The sequence below is a fragment of the Epinephelus fuscoguttatus genome, linkage group LG6 (assembly GCF_011397635.1).
Source record: "Epinephelus fuscoguttatus linkage group LG6, E.fuscoguttatus.final_Chr_v1".
NCBI lineage: Eukaryota > Metazoa > Chordata > Actinopteri > Perciformes > Serranidae > Epinephelus > Epinephelus fuscoguttatus.
Genome location: NC_064757.1, coordinates 8890979 through 8914493, shown reverse-complemented (window position 1 = coordinate 8914493; position 23515 = coordinate 8890979). Strand labels below are relative to the sequence as shown.

The window sequence follows — 23515 nt, the reverse complement described above, 5'->3', positions numbered from 1 at the left end:
TTTTTGTTATCTGAGAATGAGCTGTTTCATCTACATAGGGAGCAGGTTCTTGTCCACGAGTCCGCTGTGTTGCACCGCCATGTTTCTACAATAGCTCAGAACAGACAAACCAAACACTGGCTCTAGGTTTTAACGTCTTCATGTCAGCCATTATAGCTGGCAACCCCTCCATGGTGAGCCCAACAGCATTGGAAAAACACTCATTTGTAACTTGAAACTGCTTTATTCAGTGTTTTCAGCAGTGTACATCACCAGGTCCATTTGTTTTGAAGAGGAAGAGACCTCTGTGGATAATTAGACTCTTGGTAAAAACCTCCTGATTGTCTGGATCATAAGTTATCAGAGGAAAAAAGTGAGCACACATTAGCAGGTGCTATGCTAGCAGCCTGTCAGCGATTAACCAAATATTGTCAGTGAAACACCGATTTGTAACCGGTGTTTTCACTGGTTTTAATAAAATGGTCTGTTCGTTCTGGAGAGGAAGGGACCTCTGGGGATAATTCTGCTTCCAGTAAAATCCTCCTGAACAATGAACACTGAGGGAATCCTAACCAGGTGCTCATGCTCGGCACATGGTAGAGGTTTCAGTGGTTGCAATCTGCAATCCTAGATGCCACTAAATCCTACGCACTGTTCCTTTAAGTCAAGTGGAAAACCCATTGTTTTCATTTAGTTATCAAAGTCACAGCATTATATTGTTACACTGAATTGATATATGGCATTGAGTTGCAAATATAGACTGATAAGTTAACTCTGCATATTACCACACAACAGTAATCTTTTGCAAAAACTGGTGGAGACAGTAAGCTACCTAAATGCTTTACTTAATAAGAAGTAGCAATGCCACTCTTTACATTCAAAATTGTAATCATGTTAAAGTACATAAGTAACAGGAGAACTCTCTAAGTAAAGTGTAAAAGTGCCCACTTCCCCATTGTCAGTATCATTTTATGAAAGACTGTATTATATCATGCATTAAAATGTTTGAGTTATTTACCTTAGTACTTGAGTGAATGTGTTTAGCTACTTTTCACCACTGGTTGCACTGTATCTCAGGCTACCAGAATCTGACAAGCTCCAGTACTCGGTTGTTCTTCGGGCTCTCCTGCTTGAGCAGACGTCTACAAGCGGAACCCTTGTAATTGCGCAAATATTCCCCCCGGACAGGATATTGCGTAGTACATGCTAAAAGCTGCTAGCGGAAGATAAACAGAAAGCTTGTTCAACATGGCAGAGGTAAGCTAACGATGATTTTGAACCTTAGTTTTCGTACGTAGTCTTGTTTAAACATTTTATTCATAATGTGAGATTTTATTCTTGTTTTCTGGGCGTATATCTGATATATAAACAGAAGGAAAGTTGACCTGCGTTAGCCGGGTAGCTCAATAGTCAGTCGGTAACTGTCGCGGGTAATGTTTACTAGAAGTAGTTGTGTCATTGCTAACAAGCTAGGATATTTATAAAACTCATCTATGCGACATTGTCGGCAACGTGTCTTTCATTTCAAAGAGGAACGAATCTGCGTAGTTATATCAGGGTATGAGTGATAAATGATTGGGTTTGATAAAATTATTGGCAGTGTGCTAATTACGTATGTGGCTACACAACTGCAACACACCATAATGGCTTAAAGGAAGAGAAGAATAAAGGGTTGTTTATATCACCGAAACTTGTGACAGTGTGTTGAGGATAGCTGATGATAGTAGCTGTGTACTGTGATAATCTTCTGATAGGAAACACCAGCTCACCGCAGGTCGAAAGGGCAAAACAAGACTGTGATTATATGCAACTCCTGTGGTGGAGACTAAATAATACTGACGGACAGGCACGTTTAGATTGTGGTGTAGTCGAAAAATCAATTAATAGGTGTCACAGAATGAATACACTCATATAATCATACACATTTATGTAAAATGTGAAACATCAACTGAGTTCAAAATCTTAAATGGCAAAAAGGCCATAATGACTTGTCATCATGGGAAAAGCAACAAGACATATGTACAATAACATAATGGCTCTGTTAAACATATTATAAACACTGAGTGCTTCACATGAAAATAATAATAATAATGAATGTAAAACAGACAAACAAGGCAATTTAATATAAAAGGACATTTAAAAACAGTTAAATATATAGATCAAATTATTCTACAATTTTCATTTAAAAGTGGTGGTAGTCTGAGATCCTATTAATCAAAATCTCATGTAGTATTTCTTCCTGTGCAGAGCCTATAATAATCCAACGGGCACAGTCACCAACAGACATCGATTAACCAAAATAAGCGACTTTCAGATTACCCCAGAACGTCTTCCCAAAAGTTAACCTCACTGCGGGTATTGTCTGTGCTGGGTACAGCCCACAGCTGCACCAGAATCTACCACCACCCATTTTTAGCACTGTGAGTCAAATAGAACTCACCACAGTCTTTCCCCATCACCATCCACCACTCACTAATCATAACAAAACCATAAATCTTAAAATCCTAAAAAAAAAAAAAAAAATCATAAGTTGAAATAAATCATGAAGTTATAAAATCATGACATCATAACACTATAGAACTGTATAACCATAAATCATAAGATCAAGTGTGAAGTGTAAAAAGCAAGAGTTTCAGGCCTTTATCAGGAAAGTCAGAGCTAGTTAAAGGTTTGAGTACATAGATATGCTTTTAGCTGTCTTTTAAAAAATATTTAGCGAGCTAGCTTCCCTGATATCTATAGGTAGTGTGTTCCGTAGCTTTGGTGTGTAATTGACAAAGGCTGCATCCCAGATCTTCTTTGGGCTGTTGCTGGGAACCCTCAATAAACCAGCAGCAGATGATCGCAGTGTCTCAGGCCTGTTTTGTTTTTAAGCTGATGTTCAGATAAAATAAGTAACGTGGTAACTGGCAGATGTCATTATTTTTTCATAAGCTTAATTTGTTAAAAAAAAAAAATAGTAGGTAGGTTGCCCTGCCAATATTTGCTGGTTTATCCTGATGGTGAAACGTCTGTTTTGTCACTTCTTTTTTTTTTAACTCATCTGTCACCTGCATCCAAGCACTGTCTCAATGTGACTCGATAGACTACAACTACTAAGAAGAACAGCACACAAACTACCAGTGCAGAGCTGGATTTCACGTGTGCTACTGCGGCCATTTCATTCATCTCACAGACTTATTTAGCATTGCATGTGCAACATATATTCATACTGTAGACTAATCAGTGAGTGAGTGCGTAGGGTGAAGCTGTGCAGAAACACGCACGCTGGTATGCGTTACATAGTACAACTTGATCCTATATAGATAGAAACGGTATTGTCTTGATTTATATGTCGCTTGAAAATATATTGATATATCGTACATAGTCGTTCTATCGCCCAGCCTTAAAAACCATCCATTTTCACTCCACTGAATACCTAGAAACCAGTTTACCGGCCATATCAATAAATTGTAGAAATGATTTAAACTCTTTGAAACCCTGGCTCATTATTGATTTATTTTTTCGTTCTTTCTATTCATACATTTTTGTCTTTGTTTAGCATCTTTGAAATAGTCCTTACTCCACACTGCATGGTATCCCTTTTCAGCAAATACTCAACAATAAGTCTGACTTATAAGTTTCTTAACTATAAAGATAAAGAATATGAAGCTGACAGGAAACCAAAATAGGCTACAACAAGAATAACACAGACGTGCAAAACAATGTACAATTTATGAGTGATAATCACTCAAAATAATATAGATTTTATATTGTTACACTATTTATACACGCAAATACAGTAGAAAACTGTAAGAGACAAAAGTGTAACATGATCTATTAACATGTAGAGTGATTTTATCCAACTTGTTTTTGTGCCTTTTTCTTTGAAAGTCTATGTATGCCATAGTAAATTACTGAATGTGCCAATAATTCACACTTTAAAAGTATTTTGAAAACATTTGTTCTAGTTTGTTTGTGCTGCACAGACATAAATGATATACTGTGCAAAAGCCCAATGTCAGCACTTTCAACTGTTTTTTTTTTGTTTTGTTTTGTTTTTTAATTTTGTCTATACATGATATATAAATAAAGCTACTACAAATAAAGCATGCTTAGTGTACTCACTGATTTATAGAAAAACTCAGAGTGGTATTGTATCAATGTGGGATCACGCATCAGTTGTAATCTCCTGTTTTCACAGACTCACAGCTTGCAGGACATGAGGCAACAGGCAGCCGTCGCTGCCAAAGTCTTCATTCAGAGAGATTATACCAACGGCACTGTGTGCCAGTTCCAAACCAAGTTCCCTTCTGAGCTGGAGACACGGGTAGGATACACCTCTTCACTGACACTGTTTTCAGAGTAACATGTTCAGTCACAGTAACGCACTGGGGCGGCAGTAGCTCAGTCCATAGGGACTTGGGTTGGGAACCGGAGGGTCGCCTGTTCGAGTCCCCGTCTGGACCAAAATATGGAGCGTGGACTGGTGGCTGGAGAGGTGCCAGTTCACCTCCTGGGCACTGCCGAGGTGCCCTTGAGCAAAGGGCAGCCCCCTCACTCTGAGATCTCTCCACTTTGTGCATGTATAGGTCCTGTTTGTGCATGTGTGTGTCTTTCAGACCTGTGTGTAATTGACAAGCAACTGAATTTCCCCTCAGGGATTAATAAAGTGAATAAACTTAAATTGATGAATTGGTGGCCTCAAGTCTCCATGACACCTAAAAGACACTACCTTGTCTTGTGGATGAGCTGACACTGGTCTTAAGACTGGTTTAAGGACTAGGTGAAATGTCCAACAAACAAAATCCAGGAAGATTACAACATGATACGGACATGTTACGTTTTTCTCTCTTAGTTTCCTGCATCACCTGCAAGACTCACTGTTATGCATATTCAGAAAATACAGGTTATCCTGAACAGCTAGGGGCTGTCAGTCTCACAAGCTTCAATTAAGTGTGACATGGACATCCATCCATAGTTTCAGCACAAATAGGGCAGAAAAGTAGTGCACACTAATTCATTTGCTTCCTATGTTTGTGTTTCTTGACATCATCCTCATGTCTGCAGACAACTGACAAGGTAACATTAGTGTCAGCTACCCAGCAGGTTGCTGAACAAAGTCTAATCTGCACCCGGTTCTGTCGCCTACCTTGGCTTCACATTACTCTCTTATGGGAAGAAACCCATGTAGAAGCAGGGTGGGGGTCTGGCATAACGTCATCTGCTTCCAAGGTACATGAAGAAGGTACAAATTATAACGAGATTAAAAACTTTAGACCAACATGTTCCTAAAACACATTATAAAGTGCATTTATATATAGTTGGTATAAAACAAAAGTATAAAAGACAACTAATCGCACATAGACATATCAGCCAATGGAGTACCCACATGGGTACACGGTAATGTAGCTTCAGGCGAATCCCTGGCCGGGGGCAGTCCAACTGAAGCCTTTTAACAGCCCTGCCAATGGGAAGACCATCAGCATTAAGGATTTTATTACCTGCTCAACTAAAAAATAAAAGAAGCATTTTGGAACCTCAGGGCTTTTTGCTTTGAAGCAGCAGCGTAAGCCTTTGAGCCACTCAGTGTGATCAGTTTACTGTTCTTTGCTTTTGTACAGACATATTCTTACCCAAGTTACTGTCCATTTTAAGTCAGCAAAAATATTACCGTGTCTGCAAAAGAAAATAGAGAATTAGTTGAAGATTATTATCACACTTAAAGGTCCACTGTGTAAGATTTAGGGGGATATAGTGGCTTCTATTGGTGAAGATTGCAGGTTTCAACCAGCTGAAACTTCTCCTGGTGAGAATTCCTTCAGTTATCATCATTTAGGAGGTTTTTACCAGGAGCCGAATTATGCACAGTCTCTCCCCCTCTGACACAAACTGACCAGGTGATGAACAGATAAAAACACTGAATAAAGTAGTTTCATGTTACAAATCAGAGTTTCTTCTAAACTCTTTGGCACATTGTGCAGACAGGGCGCCAGATTATCGGCAGAGGTCTCTTCCTGTTCAAAACAAACGGATAAGGTGATATAAACTGGGAAAAACACTAAATAAAGCAGTTTCACATTTAAAAAAAAAAACTTTTTCTGACGATGCTTGTCATGGAGGGTCCTCTAACTATAGGGGCCAACACAAAAAAGCGAGTGGCCCAATCTAGAGCCAGTGTTTGACTGGTCCATTCTAGGCAATTGTAGAACATGCCGGTGCAACATGGCGATCGCCATAGAAGAGGACCCGCTCCCTGTGTAGATGTAAATGGCTGATAAGGTAACAAAAACACAACAATTCTTATTTTCAGGTGATAATACACTAAACATACTTCATATTATATTTCATTTCTGCCAATATATCGCCCAAAATCCTACACACTGGACCTCTAATGTTAAACAAAACACTGCTGAAATTATCATAGTAAACTATCCATATCAGAATACATGTACAGACCCTGTTTTGGAGCTGGAACCAAAAAGACAGCAGAAATCAGTATGAACATGAAGCAAGAAGTTTAAAAATACTGTCAGCAACTTCTGCAGAGGAACCCTGTTGGACTTTGTCCTCGTGTGAACCGCAGCGGAAATGGGTTAGGGGCAGGCACCGGTGATGGTGTTGAGGAGGAAGAGCAGGTCGCTGAGACTAAGCAGCCTCCGCGCCACATTAAAGACGGTGCCAACCAAACAGTTGAGAGTTCGAAGGACAGAAAGCTTCAGTTGTGAAATACATGCACCACATGAAAAGAGCAGCTTCACAACACTTAAACCACTCACTGGTAGTTTATTGGCACTTCCCTCTTGATTGGGTGGTCTCCCATGTTTTCCGGTGGGATTCAGTTCACACACAAACAGACTGAACTACTGGACAAATAATGAATGCTTCCCCACTGGGAGGTAAAAGCTTCAGTCTCCAATTAAAAGTTATTCCCACATATATGTGTTAATGTTTTACTGTAATCACAGTTTATGAAATATGCGGTATAATGCCAAGCAGTAATGTTGAAAAAAGCCTCATGTTTCTTTCAGACAGCATTTTTTACCCCCTTGTTTGAATTTGCCATGCAGTTCAGGTCTTGATTTGCAGAGGTTTGCACACTGTAACATCACATTCTTGCACATAATTATTTTAGGCTGTGGGCTCTATTATTTTTGGTAGGTCTTTTCTGTTTTAATGCTTTTGGAGAATTGCACTAAAGAACTGGGAAAGCATTCTGTGTATATATTTGGCAGCTGGATAGCCAAATCAGTCAAGAGAGTTTCATTAATTGTAAAGTGACAGTTTTCACTGACCTATGTCTAATATGTATTTCCTCGGATCACATTATATTCAGTGACAGCCACAATTAAAAGAATATCCTCTTCCTCACTTGAATTTGTAAACCCTGTTCAGCCTTGGACTCTCATCTGACATTTTTGGAATGCTAGTACGTCTGCGTCAGACGTAATGGAAAAGACGCTCAGGCGAAGAAATGTGGTTTGAATCGCAGCCTCTGAATTGGAAAATTAGAAGGAGAACAAAGGCTCTCAATGGCGGTAATCAAACATGCCTAAGACCACTGATGTGTTGGGCTTGTTGTTGCATTCCTCGGGCACAAGGGAGCAGAACATTGGAGGGTTTACAGAGGCTCAGGAGGCCCCTGGCTGGCTCCTCGTCTGCTCTGGAGGCTCCATCTATTTTCCTCAGTACAGAGAGATCACCAGATCCATCCTGGACACCAGCATGGGACTTATGTCTACACCCCGGTCAAAACAGCCTCAGAGTCCAGCAGTTCTCCACCCTCCATCAGTCTTCCCTGCAGCAAGCCTTCATTTGAGGAATTTTTTAGAAACGCTGTTTTGATTATGAACCAGTCACGGTTGCAGTTTGTATCCCAGAAGCTGTCTGCAGTTTACAGATTAGCTGAGATATGTCTTTATCTTATTCAAGGTGTTTCTATACCACTGGAGAAGGAGAAACCATTAAGATTCCTTCCTGGATTGTCACTGCGGTGTCCGGCTTTCAGCGAGTTGTCCTGTCAGTTGTTAAGTGAAAACATTCACAGTGCATTTGGCCAAGGTATCCTAATAATTTCAGGAGGTGTTTCCAGTGTGGGAAGATGGCCCAGCAATCCCTTGATGTATGACCAGTCCAAGAAAATACAGCCCCTCATTTATCTGGAGATGGAAAGAATGGGAGAAAACGATGTGGTGCTACTAAGACGAGTTTCCACATGAATATCCCAACAGAGGCAGAAAGCTCTCTCACACTCGCGTCCAAATCTCCACTTGGCTCTGTGCCTTGTCTAACGATTTTAACCTTTTGATCTTTCTTTATGTTTCCACGTATTTCAGATTGACAAACAGCAGTTTGAGGAGACGGTGCGGACACTGAATAACTTGTATGCTGAAGCGGAGAAGCTGGGAAGCCAGTCATATATTGAAGGCTGTCTGGCCTGCCTCACAGCGTACACCATTTTCCTGTGTATGGAGACTCACTATGAGAAGGTAAAAGACATCTCTCCTGAACTCTAATGCTCTTTTGGTAATATACAAAATGAGGTCCTAAATTTGTTTTTAGAAATAGTCTTGGTTTTGGTCATGAAATCAATACGTTCATGTGAGTTTTAGTCATATGTAGACGACAACATACAACATTTTGTGAATTAATTTCAATCTATTAAAACACTTAAAGGATAGTTTGGATCTTTTGGAATGGGCTTTATAAGGTATTTATCCATAGGCAGTATATTACATACTGTAGATGTCTGTCAGCATGCCCCTAGTTTGGAGAAGCAGGCTGAAGTACCAACATGAAAGCAAAGCAATGTGGACAGGGGCAGCAGCAAAATAATCAATATCATTTAAAGCATACGCTCTATTGAGAACATTCTAACCATTTTACCTTGCCACGGCAGCCCTGTCCCACAGAGAAGCTGCTATCAACTTCAGCTCACCATCTATGCTCTCATCAAAGCCACCACACTCCGTTGACAAAAACAGTCATCTTAGCTTGCTGAACCAGAGTTGCTCGTGTACTGCTGCCACAATCATTTAGTTAGCTAATTTTATTTTGTGACTTTGGTCAATCTGAACTAACCTTTTTAACCACTAAAGTCACACAGTACCACACACAAAGGCACACAAAGGCAGGGGTAGACCAGCAGCTCATGTGTTCAGAGATGTTAAATCACTAGCCCCTTTTACCCTGCCTGTCCAAAGCGGGAATAACGTGCCATTATGATGCCTCACTGTTCCGTGTAAAAGGTCTGATCACGGATTGGGGGTATAGAGTTGCCAAGGTAGTAACTGCACTGCATTGGTGTCTGTGTAAATGGGACAGCCAGCAGGATGGGACCATGGGTAGGACAGGTGTGATGTTTTGAGATGTGTTATGTGTTGTGTGTGTGTGTGTGTGTGTGTGTGTGTGTGTGTGTGATCCAATGCAGAACATTTAAAAAGCAGCTAGAGGCTGTTAGCAGCTAACTCAAAGAGGAACAGTGGCCGAAAATGTCTGCAAATTGGGAAAACAATGAGCAGAGGATGGGATCAGTTGCCAAATAACAGGGATGTTAAATGATGTTATTGCTGTGTTAATGCCATTGTTATTGTTTATAAAACAGAGGCCAGTGCTGTTGTGTTAAATGGGAGGCTGTCATGCCTCTTTTGCTTCCATGATGCCGGCATGCTGTCTAAAATCACACACTGGAGCAGAATGATGCCATCATTGTTCAGTTCTGTGTAAAAATGCAAAAGCAGCATAAAGATAGGCTTGTTTTTCTCACTGGAGTCTGGGTTTAGGAGAGCAATATAACAGCTTCAGTTCCTGTTGGAAAATTTCTGACAGTAAGGCAAAGCTGTAAAAATACTCTAAATATAGTGTACACTTAAACTGATGTTGATTTTCAAAAACCCAAACTGAGGTTTGAATCCAAAAAGTACAAAAAGAGTTTGCACAACCAAATTGGTTAGGATATTCGTTTTATTCAGTTTAAGGTGTCAAAATCTGTGTCAGCTATGCCTTCTTCAGTGTGTTAAACTTTTCACCAACAGTGGGTGTAAATCAGCTTGTTGCCAACAGCATCATGTGGCTACCTGCCGTTAAAGGTATCTTCAAACCAACCTTACTGAAAACCTCACATGGCCCTTCCCCAACATTAAATCCCATAAGTCTATCAACCATAAAAAAAAAACAAAAAACCCCAAATGATACATACAGTCACAAAGCTATATACAGATTATATACACAAACACATGGTAATGTATATTAATATGAGACGTGGGCAGTTCTAAACCAACTTCTAACCACTACATAATGAACAGACATATCTGTGGTTCACTACAATTAAAACACCCATCACGAGTCACTTCAGTACAAGACAAATTGTGGTATAAGAAAAGTGTAAATGTTTGACAAGTTGTTGCAGGAATAGAGACATCCCTCATTTAAATTAAATTAAATGGAGACAGCATTTAATGTGAAAATCCACTAAGCCTCACATTAAAACAGTAGTCTGTCAAGATTACCTCCTGTAAGTGGTGGGATCACGTTTCCTACTCCAACACACGTGAGTTGAGAAACAGGAGATTGCTTTCTTTTAAAATGAGGAGAAAAGGGAGAGTTATATGACCATGTCTGATTTATGTTCTGAGATTCCTGTTCTTTTCTTGATGATATGTTTGTTCATTATGTAGTTGTTCTGTTGTTGTTCTTCATATTCTTTGGAAACTGTTTTAGACTTGCCCATATAGCCAGTTTGTTAAGTCAGGCTGCTCTAAGATGAATGAAACAATACCTGGCCAACAAGATGGAAAGATTAAGAGAACCAAAAATACAACCAAAAAAACCCCATTTCATGATCATTTTATTCCCCACAAAGTGCAGGTTTTATAATTTTACATGCAGAGTATAGAGATCTTGGGTCTCTTATTGACTGCTGCATGTCAACATATTAGTACCACAGTACATAGGTGACATTGAAGTTGTCTGAAGTGGGTAAGTACTATAATACTACAAAGTTGTGTTGCTCCTATGTGGAGCCTTTTAGCTTGGCTATAAACCAATAATTTTATGACCTCTGAGGGCTCGCAAATAAATATGATTTGTGTACATCTAAAATCTCTTTTGGCCCAGTTCATACAGAACGTAAATGAATCATTATGTCAGTGGTCTTTGCCTGTTCGAAGAATTTGTCTTTAAGTGGACAGGAGTGAACTAGGATAAGAAACATTTGGCTTGGTTTGAGTTTTATGAGCACTCATAAAGTCATGCAATTTAAATTGAGTGGTCGTTACCAAAGTAAAAATGGAGTCTGTTATTCAGCTTTTCAGCCCCAGAATGTGGTGGGTTGGCATGATGGATCCACTGGTTACCTACTTAGCCAGATTTGCTAGTTTGATTCTAGGTAACAACAGTATTTACTACAGAAAAACAAGATCAGTAATACTTAACTGGATGTTGTTGAGCTGAAATGATGAAAACTATTCAGCTTTGTTAATTTATTACTCCTGTCAGCCAATTATCAAGCAAAGATGCTAAACATCGTCTGAATCTACCTTTTTAAATCAGATTTTGCTCCTTTTCTGTTTTATATGGTTGTGAATTGAATGTCTTTTGGTTTGTTGGTCGGATAGATTAGACATTTAAACATCATTCGTGGCTCTTAGAAATTGTGACAGGCATTTTTTCAGTATTTTATGTCGTTTTATAGCTTAAACAATGAATCTGTGTGCTAATACAATACCTGAGTGTTGGTTTAATACCAAATAAAGTGGTGCTTCATGACAGAGGTACAGCAATGTGCCAACATTATCATTATCTTTAAACTACACTGAACAAAAATATAAACGCAACACTTTTGTTTTTGCTCCCATTTTTCATGAGCTGAACTCAAAGATCTAAAACATTTTCTATACACACAAAAGACCATTTCCCCTCAAATATTGATCACAAATCTGTCTAAATCTGTGTTAGTGAGCACTTCTCCTTTGCTGAGATAATCCATCCCACCTCACAGGTGTGGCATATCAAGATGCTGATTAGACAGCATGATTATTGCACAGGTGTGCCTTAGGCTGGCCACAATAAAAGGCCACTCTGAAATGTTCAGTTTTATCACACAGCACAATGCCACAGATGTCGCAAGTTTTGAGGGAGCGTGCAATTGGCATGCTGACTGCAGGAATGTCCACCAGAGCTGTTGCCCATGAATTGAATGTTCATTTCTCTACCATAAGCCGTCTCCAAAGGCGTTTCAGACAATTTGGCAGTACATCCAACCGGCCTCACAACCGCAGACCACGTGTAACCACACCAGCCCAGGACCTCCACATCCAGCATGTTCACCTCCAAGATCATCTGAGACCAGCCACCCGGACAGCTGCTGCAACAATCGGTTTGCATAACCAAAGAATTTCTGCACAAACTGTCAGAAACCATCTCAGGGAAGCTCATCTGCATGCTCGTCGTCCTCATCGGGGTCTCGACCTGACTGCAGTTCGTTGTCATAACCGACTTGAGTGGGCAAATGCTCACATTCGATGGCGTCTGGCACGTTGGAGAGGTGTGCCCTTCACAGATGAATCCTGGTTTTCACTGTTCAGGGCAGATGGCAGATAGCGTGTGTGGCGTCGTGTGGGTGAGCGGTTTGCTGATGTCAGTGTTGTGGATCGAGTGGCCCATGGTGGTGATGGGGTTATGGTATGGGCAGGCGTATGTTATGGACAACGAACACAGGTGCTTTTTATTGATGGCATTTTGAATGCACAGAGATACCGTGACGAGATCCTGAGGCCCATTGTTGTGCCATTCATCCACAACCATCACCTCATGTTGCAGCATGATAATGCACGGCCCCATGTTGCAAGGATCTGTACACAGTTCCTGGAAGCTGAAAACATCCCAGTTCTTGCATGGCCAGCATACTCACCGGACATGTCACCCATTGAGCATGTTTGGGATGCTCTGGATCGGCGTATACGACAGCGTGTTCCAGTTCCTGCCAATATCCAGCAACTTCGCACAGCCATTAAGGAGTGTGGAGTGGACCAACATTCCACAGGCCACAATCAACAACCTAATGAAGTCTATGCGAAGGAGATGTGTTGCACTGCATGAGGCAAATGGTGGTCACACCAGATACTGACTGGTTTTCTGACCTCCCCAGACCCCCCCAATAAAGCAAAACTGCACATTTCAGAGTGGCCTTTTATTGTGGCCAGCCTAAGGCACACCTGTGCAATATTCATGCTGTCTAATCAGCATCTTGATATGCCACACCTGTGAGGTGGGATGGATTATCTCGGCAAAGGAGAAGTGCTCACTAACACAGATTTAGACAGATTTGTGAACAATATTTGCGGGAAATGGTCTTTTGTGTATATAGAAAAAGTTTTAGATCTTTGAGTTCAGCCCAAGAAAAATGGGAGCAAAAACAAAAGTGTCGCGTTTATATTTTTGTTCAGTGTAATAAAAAAATCGATACTTGGCGTCTGTGTGACAATACCATATTGCCACTCAAAAATATTGCGATACTGTGCTCTATCAACCCCCCCCACCCCCCACCCCTGTCAAATAGCCTACTTTTGGCAAGAAACATTCAAACTTGCAACGCTGCATAGATGCTACCGGTAAGTGTGTGGAATTAAAATGAATGTAGATCAGATCTTGTGAGATTAGTAAAAAATATTGCCATATTGGTAGGGGAAATTCAGCAGCACCTTGACATTGGTAGGGACATCACATGTCCATGTGCCATGCTGCTCTGTGGAGCATGACTAATGTTAAATGTCTTGTAAACACAAACAGACATGGCTGTGATAAAATAGATGTGGACACAGTTTGCTTGGCACCAAAAAATATTGAGGTTAAACACCCAGCCTTGGTCTCAAGGTATAAAAATTAAGCTATCATTGAGAACACAGTCTAAATTAATAGTCAGTTATCCGCAGGATGTTAGCATCTTATTGTCCAATATAATAATCTAAACACGCATATGCATATTCAGGGGGAAATAGTATTTAAAATAAATGTCTAATAGTTGTTTTTTAAGCTACCTATAAGAACTGCTAAGTGGGATTTTACTACAGTACATCATATAGAATTCAATACAGTATTTTGTCAGTGATTGATAACTACAATATGATGTCTTTCTGAAGGATAAATTGTTAGTGTTCAGGATATTGCAAAAGTGGAAAATGCCATGGTCAGTCTATTACACAACAGCCAGGTGATGTCAAGATTCTCCCATTTGGAACAAATGAAGCCCTACAGCCCTAATGAGCTACGAAAATGTTGCAAAGCTTTTTGATATTTGAACACAGATCAATCAATTGAATTCATTCTTTGTTGAAGTTATACCAGTGATGTGCCATCCATGAGAAATGTATCTGAAACTGTGTCTGCTGTGCCCTTTTAGGTTTTGAAGAAGATTGCAAAATACATTCAGGAGCAGAATGATAAGATCTACGCACCACGAGGCCTCCTGCTCACCGATCCCATTGAGAGAGGCCTGCGAGTTGTATCCTACCCTACAGTGCTGTAGTGTTGTAGCCAGGAAATAGTGTTTATTCTCTTCGCCCAGGTGGAATTTTCCTGAGCCTTAACTGTGGAGCCTTGTGTGACTGTTTAGAAATAAACTGCATACAATGACCCCACAAAAAAAGATGATTTTTTGCAGTCATTTATCTGACTCAAACTCAGATTGCCAACCTTACAAACAAATTAGAAGCACACTCAATGGTCAAAGCCACAATGTTTTTACAATAAAAAACAATCTTGTTGTGCAAGAAAGAGCATGTACGGGAAAGAGGAATGATACGTTAAATATTAGTGGCAACTTTAACTTGTTAAACAGACCCCTGAGATCAGGGGATGTGAATGTAATCACACCACAGCTCTAAGTAGAACAAGGAGCTTTCACAATGACCTAATAGATGTAGTGATTTACAGGCCTTCTGCCCTCACCATGTCTTTCCCTGTAGTTGCTGGATGAAAATAGAAAGCAGCAGTCCGGGCAGCTTACAGGAAATCCACCGCCATGTAGGGATACCCTGTAAAAACAGCAGATAAAAGTATGTAATCCATAGCATCTGCATAAAATCAGTGGGTGCACCAACATCCTGGCTGTACCAGCGTGTGTGAGTGTGTGTGTGGTGACTCAACATCCTAATTAATTGGAACTGTGCGGCAAACGGAGATTAGGGATAACAAAATATGACCAAAATTGCTCACAGCTGAGCTTCGTTCCCTCTCTCGCCTGTGACTCTGTAGCGTTGGCAGTGATCTGGATTATTTCTCCGACACTGTTGGACTGCTGTGTAGACTTTGGCGCAGGAGAGATTGACAGGAATGTCTCACCTGAACTGATGTGGCTGCTTAATGCTGCACTAAGTACATTTCCCACCGAGTCTGAGGGGTTTTATTAGCCACTTACAAGTCCTTCCTCCTTATGTTAAACAGAAATTTTAATTGGTTAATGATGGCAGGGCCTGATTTTCTTTTGAAAGTAAATCATGCCAATAATCTTGTCTAGTCTAGTCAAATGTCAGTCAGCTACTGCCATGGGAAACACCCACTGAGAGGCTTGAAGGCGAGACACTGTTTCCACAAACCTGTCCAAAAAGAGTTTCATCCTCTGTTGATAAATGGAAAAATATGCACAAAAGATCCAGTATCATTATAGTTTATATTTCCTCTTGTAAAAAAAAGTTAAGATAATTAACTTTAGTAGAATAAAATGAACCCAACCTTGCTTCAAGTGCTTGTTCTTGACTATATCCTGTTAAGATTGAGGTTACCATCTTTGAAGACAGAAGCCTGACCAGATAAAAGCTGCCATGGTGAGTCTTATAATTAATATTCCATGTATAACGAAGACTTACACTTTCTTACTAGTTCAGATTTGATGCTGGGCTATTAAGTGTGTACAACACACACACACACACACACACACACACACACACACACACACACACACACACACACACAATTAAGTTTACAAATACATTTTTCCAGTTATGAAACACACATTTTCCACTCTTTGGAAGTAGAGCAAAGAAAAGAGCTTGAGTCAAAGAGCAGTAATAAAAGAGGGCTCAATCTTTATGTGCACTATGCTTTTATGCAGAATGCCTTCTCTTCATTCAAAGAAAAAATCCCACATCAAAGTTTAAAGCCTCTTCGTCTGTGAGCAATATTACTTAACTGCTTTACGGTAAGGAGGGCTGTTTCATAAAGCATTTAAAGGATTATTCTGATTACTTTATGACTTCATGTTGCATAAGGCCCAGTGGTTTGTCACTTACTTCACCGAGGGCTATACTGTATCCACATGAAGCACACACACAGCGCTGCTGTCCAGAGCACGTCAGCGAGCCAAACCCAGCAGCTGAACCCAAAAGAGTGATTAAGTGTCCTTTCAGCACAACAGCACACGCCAGTCAGTTACATGTCTTAAAGTAGCTGTAATCAAACAATTATCACATTTTAGTTCAAATAGCCCATTTCCTTGTTTACTTAACTGGCCACCGGGCTTCTACCACACTAAGGTCATATCAGAGGAAGTGGGAGAGTCAGCCTCAGTTTGAAAGCATTGCTCATCCTACGGTGAGATACTTTTTTGTGTTTGTCAATTAGCCATACACAAACTGTAGGAGATATTTCTCTGTTTTTATATTGTTATTTTCTCATATTTAAGATTGTTAATGTATCTGATTCTTCTCAGTCAGCAGTTTGTATTTAATGAATATTTGATAATAGATGTGAAATGTGTATTTGTTTGCGAAAATTTGCAGTACAAGACTCTTTCATTTGGCACTGTGGTTACATGAAGAGGCTGAGCTGTCCTCCCTGTCATCATGTCATCCACCTGAATATTACTATCTGACCTGTTGAATATAATAATATTTTATATATATATATATATATATATAATAGTAGACTATCTGAGTTACGAAATTATTCTGTGCGCCCTGTTCCTCTGTCTTGTTGTAGATGTATCCCACCTCCACATTTTCTACACTGCTTCTTGGTCAGCAACTCTCTAAAAACTTTGACAAATACAAAAAATGCAGAAAATCAAACCTGTTCCCAAAACGTTCATGATGGACGAAAGTTTCTAAGGCAGTGTGCAAATGTCATTGACACAATATGACGTGTGACGTGTTTTAGATGTGGGATAATTTCAGATGAAAAAAACAGACTCGGTACCCCTTAGTCTTTTAACAAAAATGTTAAATTTAATGTTTTCAAATTAATAATGTAATGGTTATGTCATGCCATTTAGGAAATACTACATATATATGTGTGTATGTATGTGTGTGTGTGTATATATATATATATATATATATATGTATACAGTACAGGCCAAAAGTTTGGACACACCTTCTCATTCAATGCGTTTTCTTTATTTTCATGACTATTTACATTGTAGATTCTCACTGAAGGCATCAAAACTATGAATGAACACATGTGGAGTTATGTATTTAACAAAAAAAGGTGAAATAACTGAAAACATGTTTTATATTCTAGTTTCTTCAAAATAGCCACCCTTTGCTCTGATTACTGCTTTGCACACTCTTGGCATTCTCTCCATGAGCTTCAAGAGGTAGTCACCTGAAATGGTTTTCCAACAGTCTTGAAGGAGTTCCCAGAGGTGTTTAGCACTTGTTGGCCCCTTTGCCTTCACTCTGCGGTCCAGCTCACCCCAAACCATCTCGATTGGGTTCAGATCTGGTGACTGTGGAGGCCAGGTCATCTGCCGCAGCACTCCATCACTCTCCTTCTTGGTCAAATAGCCCTTACACAGCCTGGAGGTGTGTTTGGGGTCATTGTCCTGTGGAAAAATAAATGATCGTCCAACTAAATGCAAACCGGATGGGATGGCATGTCGCTGCAGGATGCTGTGGTAGCCATGCTGGTTCAGTGTGCCTTCAATTTTCAATAAATCCCCAACAGTGTCACCAGCAAAACACCCCCACACCATCACACCTCCTCCTCCATGCTTCACAGTGGGAACCAGGCATGTGGAATCCATCCGTTCACCTTTTCTGCGTCTCACAAAGACACGGCGGTTGGAACCAAAGATCTCAAATTTGGACTCATCAGACCAAAGCACAGATTTCCACTGGTCTAATGTCCATTCCTTGTGTTTCTTGGCCCAAACAAATCTCTTCTGTTTGCCTCTCCTTAGCAGTGGTTTCCTAGCAGCTATTTGACCATGAAGGCCTGATTCACGCAGTCTCCTCTTAACAGTTGTTCTAGAGATGGGTCTGCTGCTAGAACTCTGTGTGGCATTCATCTGGTCTCTGATCTGAGCTGCTGTTAACTTGCGATTTCTGAGGCTGGTGACTCGGATGAACTTATCCTCAGAAGCAGAGGTGACTCTTGGTCTTCCTTTCCTGGGTCGGTCCTCATGTGTGCCAGTTTCGTTGTAGCGCTTGATAGTTTTTGCGACTCCACTTGGGGACACATTTAAAGTTTTTGCAATTTTCCGGACTGACTGACCTTCATTTCTTAAAGTAATGATGGCCACTCGTTTTTCTTTAGTTAGCTGATTGGTTCTTGCCATAATATGACTTTTAACAGTTGTCCAGTAGGGCTGTCGGCTGTGTATTAACCTGACTTCTGCACAACACAACTGATGGTCCCAACCCCATTGATAAAGCAAGAAATTCCACTAATTAACCCTGATAAGGCACACCTGTGAAGTGGAAACCATTTCAGGTGACTACCTCTTGAAGCTCATGGAGAGAATGCCAAGAGTGTGCAAAGCAGTAATCAGAGCAAAGGGTGGCTATTTTGAAGAAACTAGAATATAAAACATGTTTTCCGTTATTTCACCTTTTTTTGTTAAGTACATAACTCCACATGTGTTCATTCATAGTTTTGATGCCTTCAGTGAGAATCTACAATGTAAATAGTCATGAAAATAAAGAAAACGCATTGAATGAGAAGGTGTGTCCAAACTTTTGGCCTGTACTGTATATATATATATATATATATATATATATATATATATATATGTATATATATGGAAAATAAAAGTGAATATATGGGATGGAAGTTTAAATGTGTGATAAAAAGTTGGAATGTATAGACTAAAAGTTGGAATATAAGTAATTCCAGTCGGAATATATGGAATGAAACTGAATATATGGAATGACAGGTGAAATACGTGGAATTAAAGTTTAAATATGTGGTAGAAAAGTTGGAATAAATTGCAGAAACGTTTCAATATATGGACTGAAACTTGAATATATGTAATGACAGCTGGAATATGTGGAATGAAATTTGAGAATATTGAATGAAATCAAACATCATTAAGCACTGGTGCTTGTTTTTGATCTGATAAATCTATACAGCTGCAGGAAGTGTGACACATAACACACTATCTGGTATCAGCAGTCCTAAATAACAAAGGATAATTAACACAGTGGTTAATGCTTGTGGGGGCTTATTTTGGCCCCTACTGGTAACTATATTCAATACAGCTCAATCAATGTAAATAGTGTGTGTGTGTAAGTGTGTGCGCACGCGTGTAATTTTGGTCTGTTGTAATTTTTGTGTCCTCAATGCATTTCCAGGTTACAGCTCTCACCAGTGTACAGTTACCATGGTTACAGCTGTTGCTTGCTTATTGTGTGGTTATTGGAAAAGGCACTGTTTACTTGTTCTCATACACAGTGCGCCTGTCCCTCTGCTGTGCAGTAGGACAACAGACTGACTCCGTTAAGGAAATACAGTTGTCATCCCCAAACTCTGGCTGTTTGAATAGAAGCACTCTGTCACCGTTGTTCCGCGTCACCTAGCATGACCACAGCTACCCATTCTCTGTACAGCAGAGCAGCTGATCAGTTAGAGGCTGATTCGCTACTGTTCATTGTCTGGGTTTAGCTTGAGAGGAGAAGCTAAAATGTTGGATAACCTAGTGATATTTCTTGTAGATGGTTTCTGCTTCTTGTCTAATTCACAGTGTATTATAGAAGAATTTAGTTAATAAATCTGTGTCCTCCAAAAACAGGTATCTTCAGATAACATTACTGACAGAGACAGAATGCAAGGTGCTTCTTATTAACAGCAGTGCATTAGGTCAGACTGCTAAATCACCATATGAGGGATTTTGGGCAGAAGAGGATACTGTTTCCCTTTTTAGGAGCTGGGCTACAAGAGTGTGTGATTGCACAGATGCATCAGGGTTATTGAATGAGACTTAAATGAATATCCTAGGCTAATCAGTTCATGTGTCCATTTGTCCGTCTTTCACATTAGCATTTAGTTTTATTGGCTGACAAAAAATGTAATACATTTGTCATAGTTCTCAAGGTTAGTTTTTATATAGTTTTAGTCTCTTTTCCATTTTGGAAAAAAAAAAGGTGGCCAGCATATATTCTTTGTCATAGTATTCGGTGCCAGAATTCTCTTTCAGCAGATCTTGACCCCACTGGGTATCATGCAGCCCCATTTTGTGGTTGTCCTGTTGTACTCTCAAAACAGAAATACTTTGATTTCAAACACTGTTGCTGTGTTTGCAGCTCGGTACTTCTGCTTTGTCTTGGAAGTTTTTTTTTTGTTTTTTTTTCAATCTTTGCTCACCACCAGAGTTCACCCAGAATTCCAGTCTTGGTTTCCAGGCCTGGAAAAGATTTGGAGTCAGTAAAATCCTTGAAAGTTTTGATAAAGTCATGGAAGTTTGTTGTGTGTAATAAAAAATGGTTTCCGCAATCTTCCATCCTTCAACGTACGAGAATTAAACATTTTTGGAGCTGTGGAATTAACAAAGCTCTAGTAAGCATTACTGCGTGAGAACTTTATGTTTTCCATCACTTCCGTTTCTTCATTTTCTCCCTACGTCCCCTCCCATCCCTCCTTGTGTGTCAGCTAGCTGGAATTATGTTTAAAGAGCTTGAATCTGATATGTTTGAGTAACATCTGGCTAGTGGAAAGAAAAATGTTGTGACAGTGTGACTTAACATGTAGGGTCATGAATTCCAAAGTTTCTATCCACCTTATTTTCAAACACGGAAGTAAATAGTGATCAACTTCCGTTTTTTTGCGTGTGACTTCTGGTCAGCCGCTTTCCCTCATGCTTTCCCTTACCGGAGCTAACAGTGCAAGCTATTTTTAATTTTTTTTTTCAATTTTCAGTTGTTTATGTTAGTCAATCAGTTACTAGTTAGTTAGTTAGTTAGTCTGTGTATTTTGTATAGATAACTGTGCCCACATTTCCGTTGTAACGGAAATTTATTCCCTCTAAACGCGAATAAATCGCACGTCAATCATAAACTATGAACCAAAAAAGCACAATCTATCCTGAGTGAGACAAACTGCTTGATCCCCGTCTCCAGTGTACCAGCAGAGAACCTGCAGAACTGAATCAGCGAAAAAACACATCGGGCTAAGCCTCTCTACCTGAGCAGCTGAAGCTGCGGCTCGCACCCTCGACACACAGACACACAGACTGTGCTTCTGCATGCCCGCCAAATGTGTGCGCAACTGTGAGAAATAAATATGTGAGCTGTGCGCTGCTTTTCTATCTTTTTTTTCCCTTTTCTTTCTTTCTGTCAGCGACATACACTCCTAACACAGGACGGGTTGTTTTAATTGACTGAGTTGATCATTAAGCCATAGTGATGCGTGGATCGGCTCTGATAGCACCTGAATCAGCATGTACGCATCAATCATCCAACCGTTACAATATGATTGAGCTAGCAAAGCAGTTTTGTGTTGCTATGTGTGGTATTTATTCAGTTTTGGGAAATCACGATGTCTAGAAAGCATCAGTGGCTGCAGCTGACAGGGACAGCTAACACTAGCAGCAAAGCTAACATCAGGATCGTCACCCGTTAAAAGCCTCCCGTTGTCGGGTACGACATGAAACTACTCCAGTTAGCTCAATCATGTTGTAACTAAGACATCCGCTGTAGAAAATATTTTTTTCACAGACCACTTTGTGAGTTTAGTTATTACAGACACGGCTAACGGCTAACAGCTAACGGTTAGCCCAGCTAATCTACGATAACCATGTTATTAATTACACACAGAGAAAATACTAATGTGCATTGTGTTTATAGACTTTACAAACATCAGATTAGTCTAAACGGTGATACAGTGACGTGAAAAATGTGATATATACATATATATAGCTAAACTCAGCAAGGTAAACAAGGTGATTCCCATTTACACAGTGGTAAGAGTGCTAGACCGGAAGTGTCACACAAAAAAACGGAAGCTGGCTGCGTTCTGTTTTGCCTCCGTGTTTCCGTGAAAAATAAGGTGGATACCTTTGCCCCACTACTAGTTTTAAATTGTACCGCATTTTTAAGATTGGACAATTGACATGGGCAACAAAGGCCGCTCAATTTCCCCTTGTAGAGCCAATGCACATTTTGGTTTCATTTTTACTGCTCTAAAAGTGGTAGTTCAAAGGTATGGAGCATTTGTTTTTCTTTTCTTCTTTTAAACAAATTAACCAACGGGCCAGCTGAACTGCCGACTGTCACTATTCTGTTCATGTTATATGTTGTGAAATGTCATGGTAATTTTGTTATGGGTCCTTGAAAAGTCATGGAAAACTTTTGAAATGTCCATGAAAATGTGTGAGAACCCTATATAATTGTAAATGTAGGGAAGGTTCCTTTTGCAAAGGCAGACATACTGTATCTGCATTGGGATTTGATAGGCAGGACAGTTTGAAGGAATCACTGTAAGGCTATGAAAGAACAGAGAGCTGCTTCAGAATGGTTCTTGACTTTCCACTTTTAGGTAGACGGTCTAAATAGAACTTGAATGAACAATCATGGGAATATGTCGTACACTGTAGAGTTGGGCAGTATCCAAATTTTCGTCTCGTCATCCTCCGCTTATCCGGGTCCGGGTCGCGGGGGCAGCAGCCTCAGCAAAGAAGCCCAGACAGTCCTCTCCCCAGCCACCTCCGTCAGCTCTTCCGAGGGAACCCCGAGGCGTTCCCAGGCCAGCCGGGCGATGTAATCCCTCCAGCGTGTCCTGGGGAGGCCCCAAGGTCTCCTCCTGGTTGGACATGCCCGAAATACCTCCCAAGGGAGGCGTCCGGGAGGCATCCTTACCAGATGCCCGAACCACCTCAACTGGCTCCTCTCGATGTGGAGGAGCAGCGGCTCTACTTCGAGTCCCTCCCGGATGTCCGAGCTCCTCATCCTATCTCTAAGGCTGAGCCCAGCCACCCTGCGGAGGAAACTCATTTCGGCCGCTTGTACTCGCAATCTCGTTCTTTCGGTCACTACCCAGAGCTCATGACCATAGGTGAGGGTTGGAACGTAGATCGACCGGTAAATCGAAAGCTTCGCTTTCTGGCTAAGCTCCCTTTTCACTACAACGGACCGGTTAAGCGTCCGCATCACTGCTGACGCAGCCCCAGTCCGTCTGTCAATCTCCCGCTCCATCCTACCCTCACTCGTGAACAAGATCCCGAGGTACTTCAACTCCTCCACCTGAGGCAGGATCTTCCCCCCGACCTGGAGTGGGCAATCCACCCTTTTCCCGGCTGAGGACCATGGCCTCAGACTTGGAGGTGCTGATTCTCATCCCAGCCGCTTCACAT

General features: G+C 40.6%; 1 protein-coding gene across 2 annotated transcripts in view; it reads left to right on the top strand.

Annotated features, from left to right (window-relative positions):
• The first annotated feature begins 1164 nt into the window (after window positions 1–1164).
• Window positions 1165–23515, top strand: part of LOC125890010 (golgin subfamily A member 7-like) — a 39885-nt gene continuing 17534 nt past the window's right edge. For both annotated transcript variants that reach the window (XM_049578368.1, XM_049578367.1), the window contains exons 1-5: window positions 1165–1236; window positions 4163–4288; window positions 8295–8447; window positions 14357–14458; window positions 15727–15779. In XM_049578368.1, the coding sequence (XP_049434325.1) occupies window positions 1228–1236; window positions 4163–4288; window positions 8295–8447; window positions 14357–14458; window positions 15727–15768 (432 nt within the window). In that variant the 5' untranslated portion in view covers window positions 1165–1227 and the 3' untranslated portion in view covers window positions 15769–15779. The remainder of the gene's footprint in view (window positions 1237–4162; window positions 4289–8294; window positions 8448–14356; window positions 14459–15726; window positions 15780–23515) is intronic.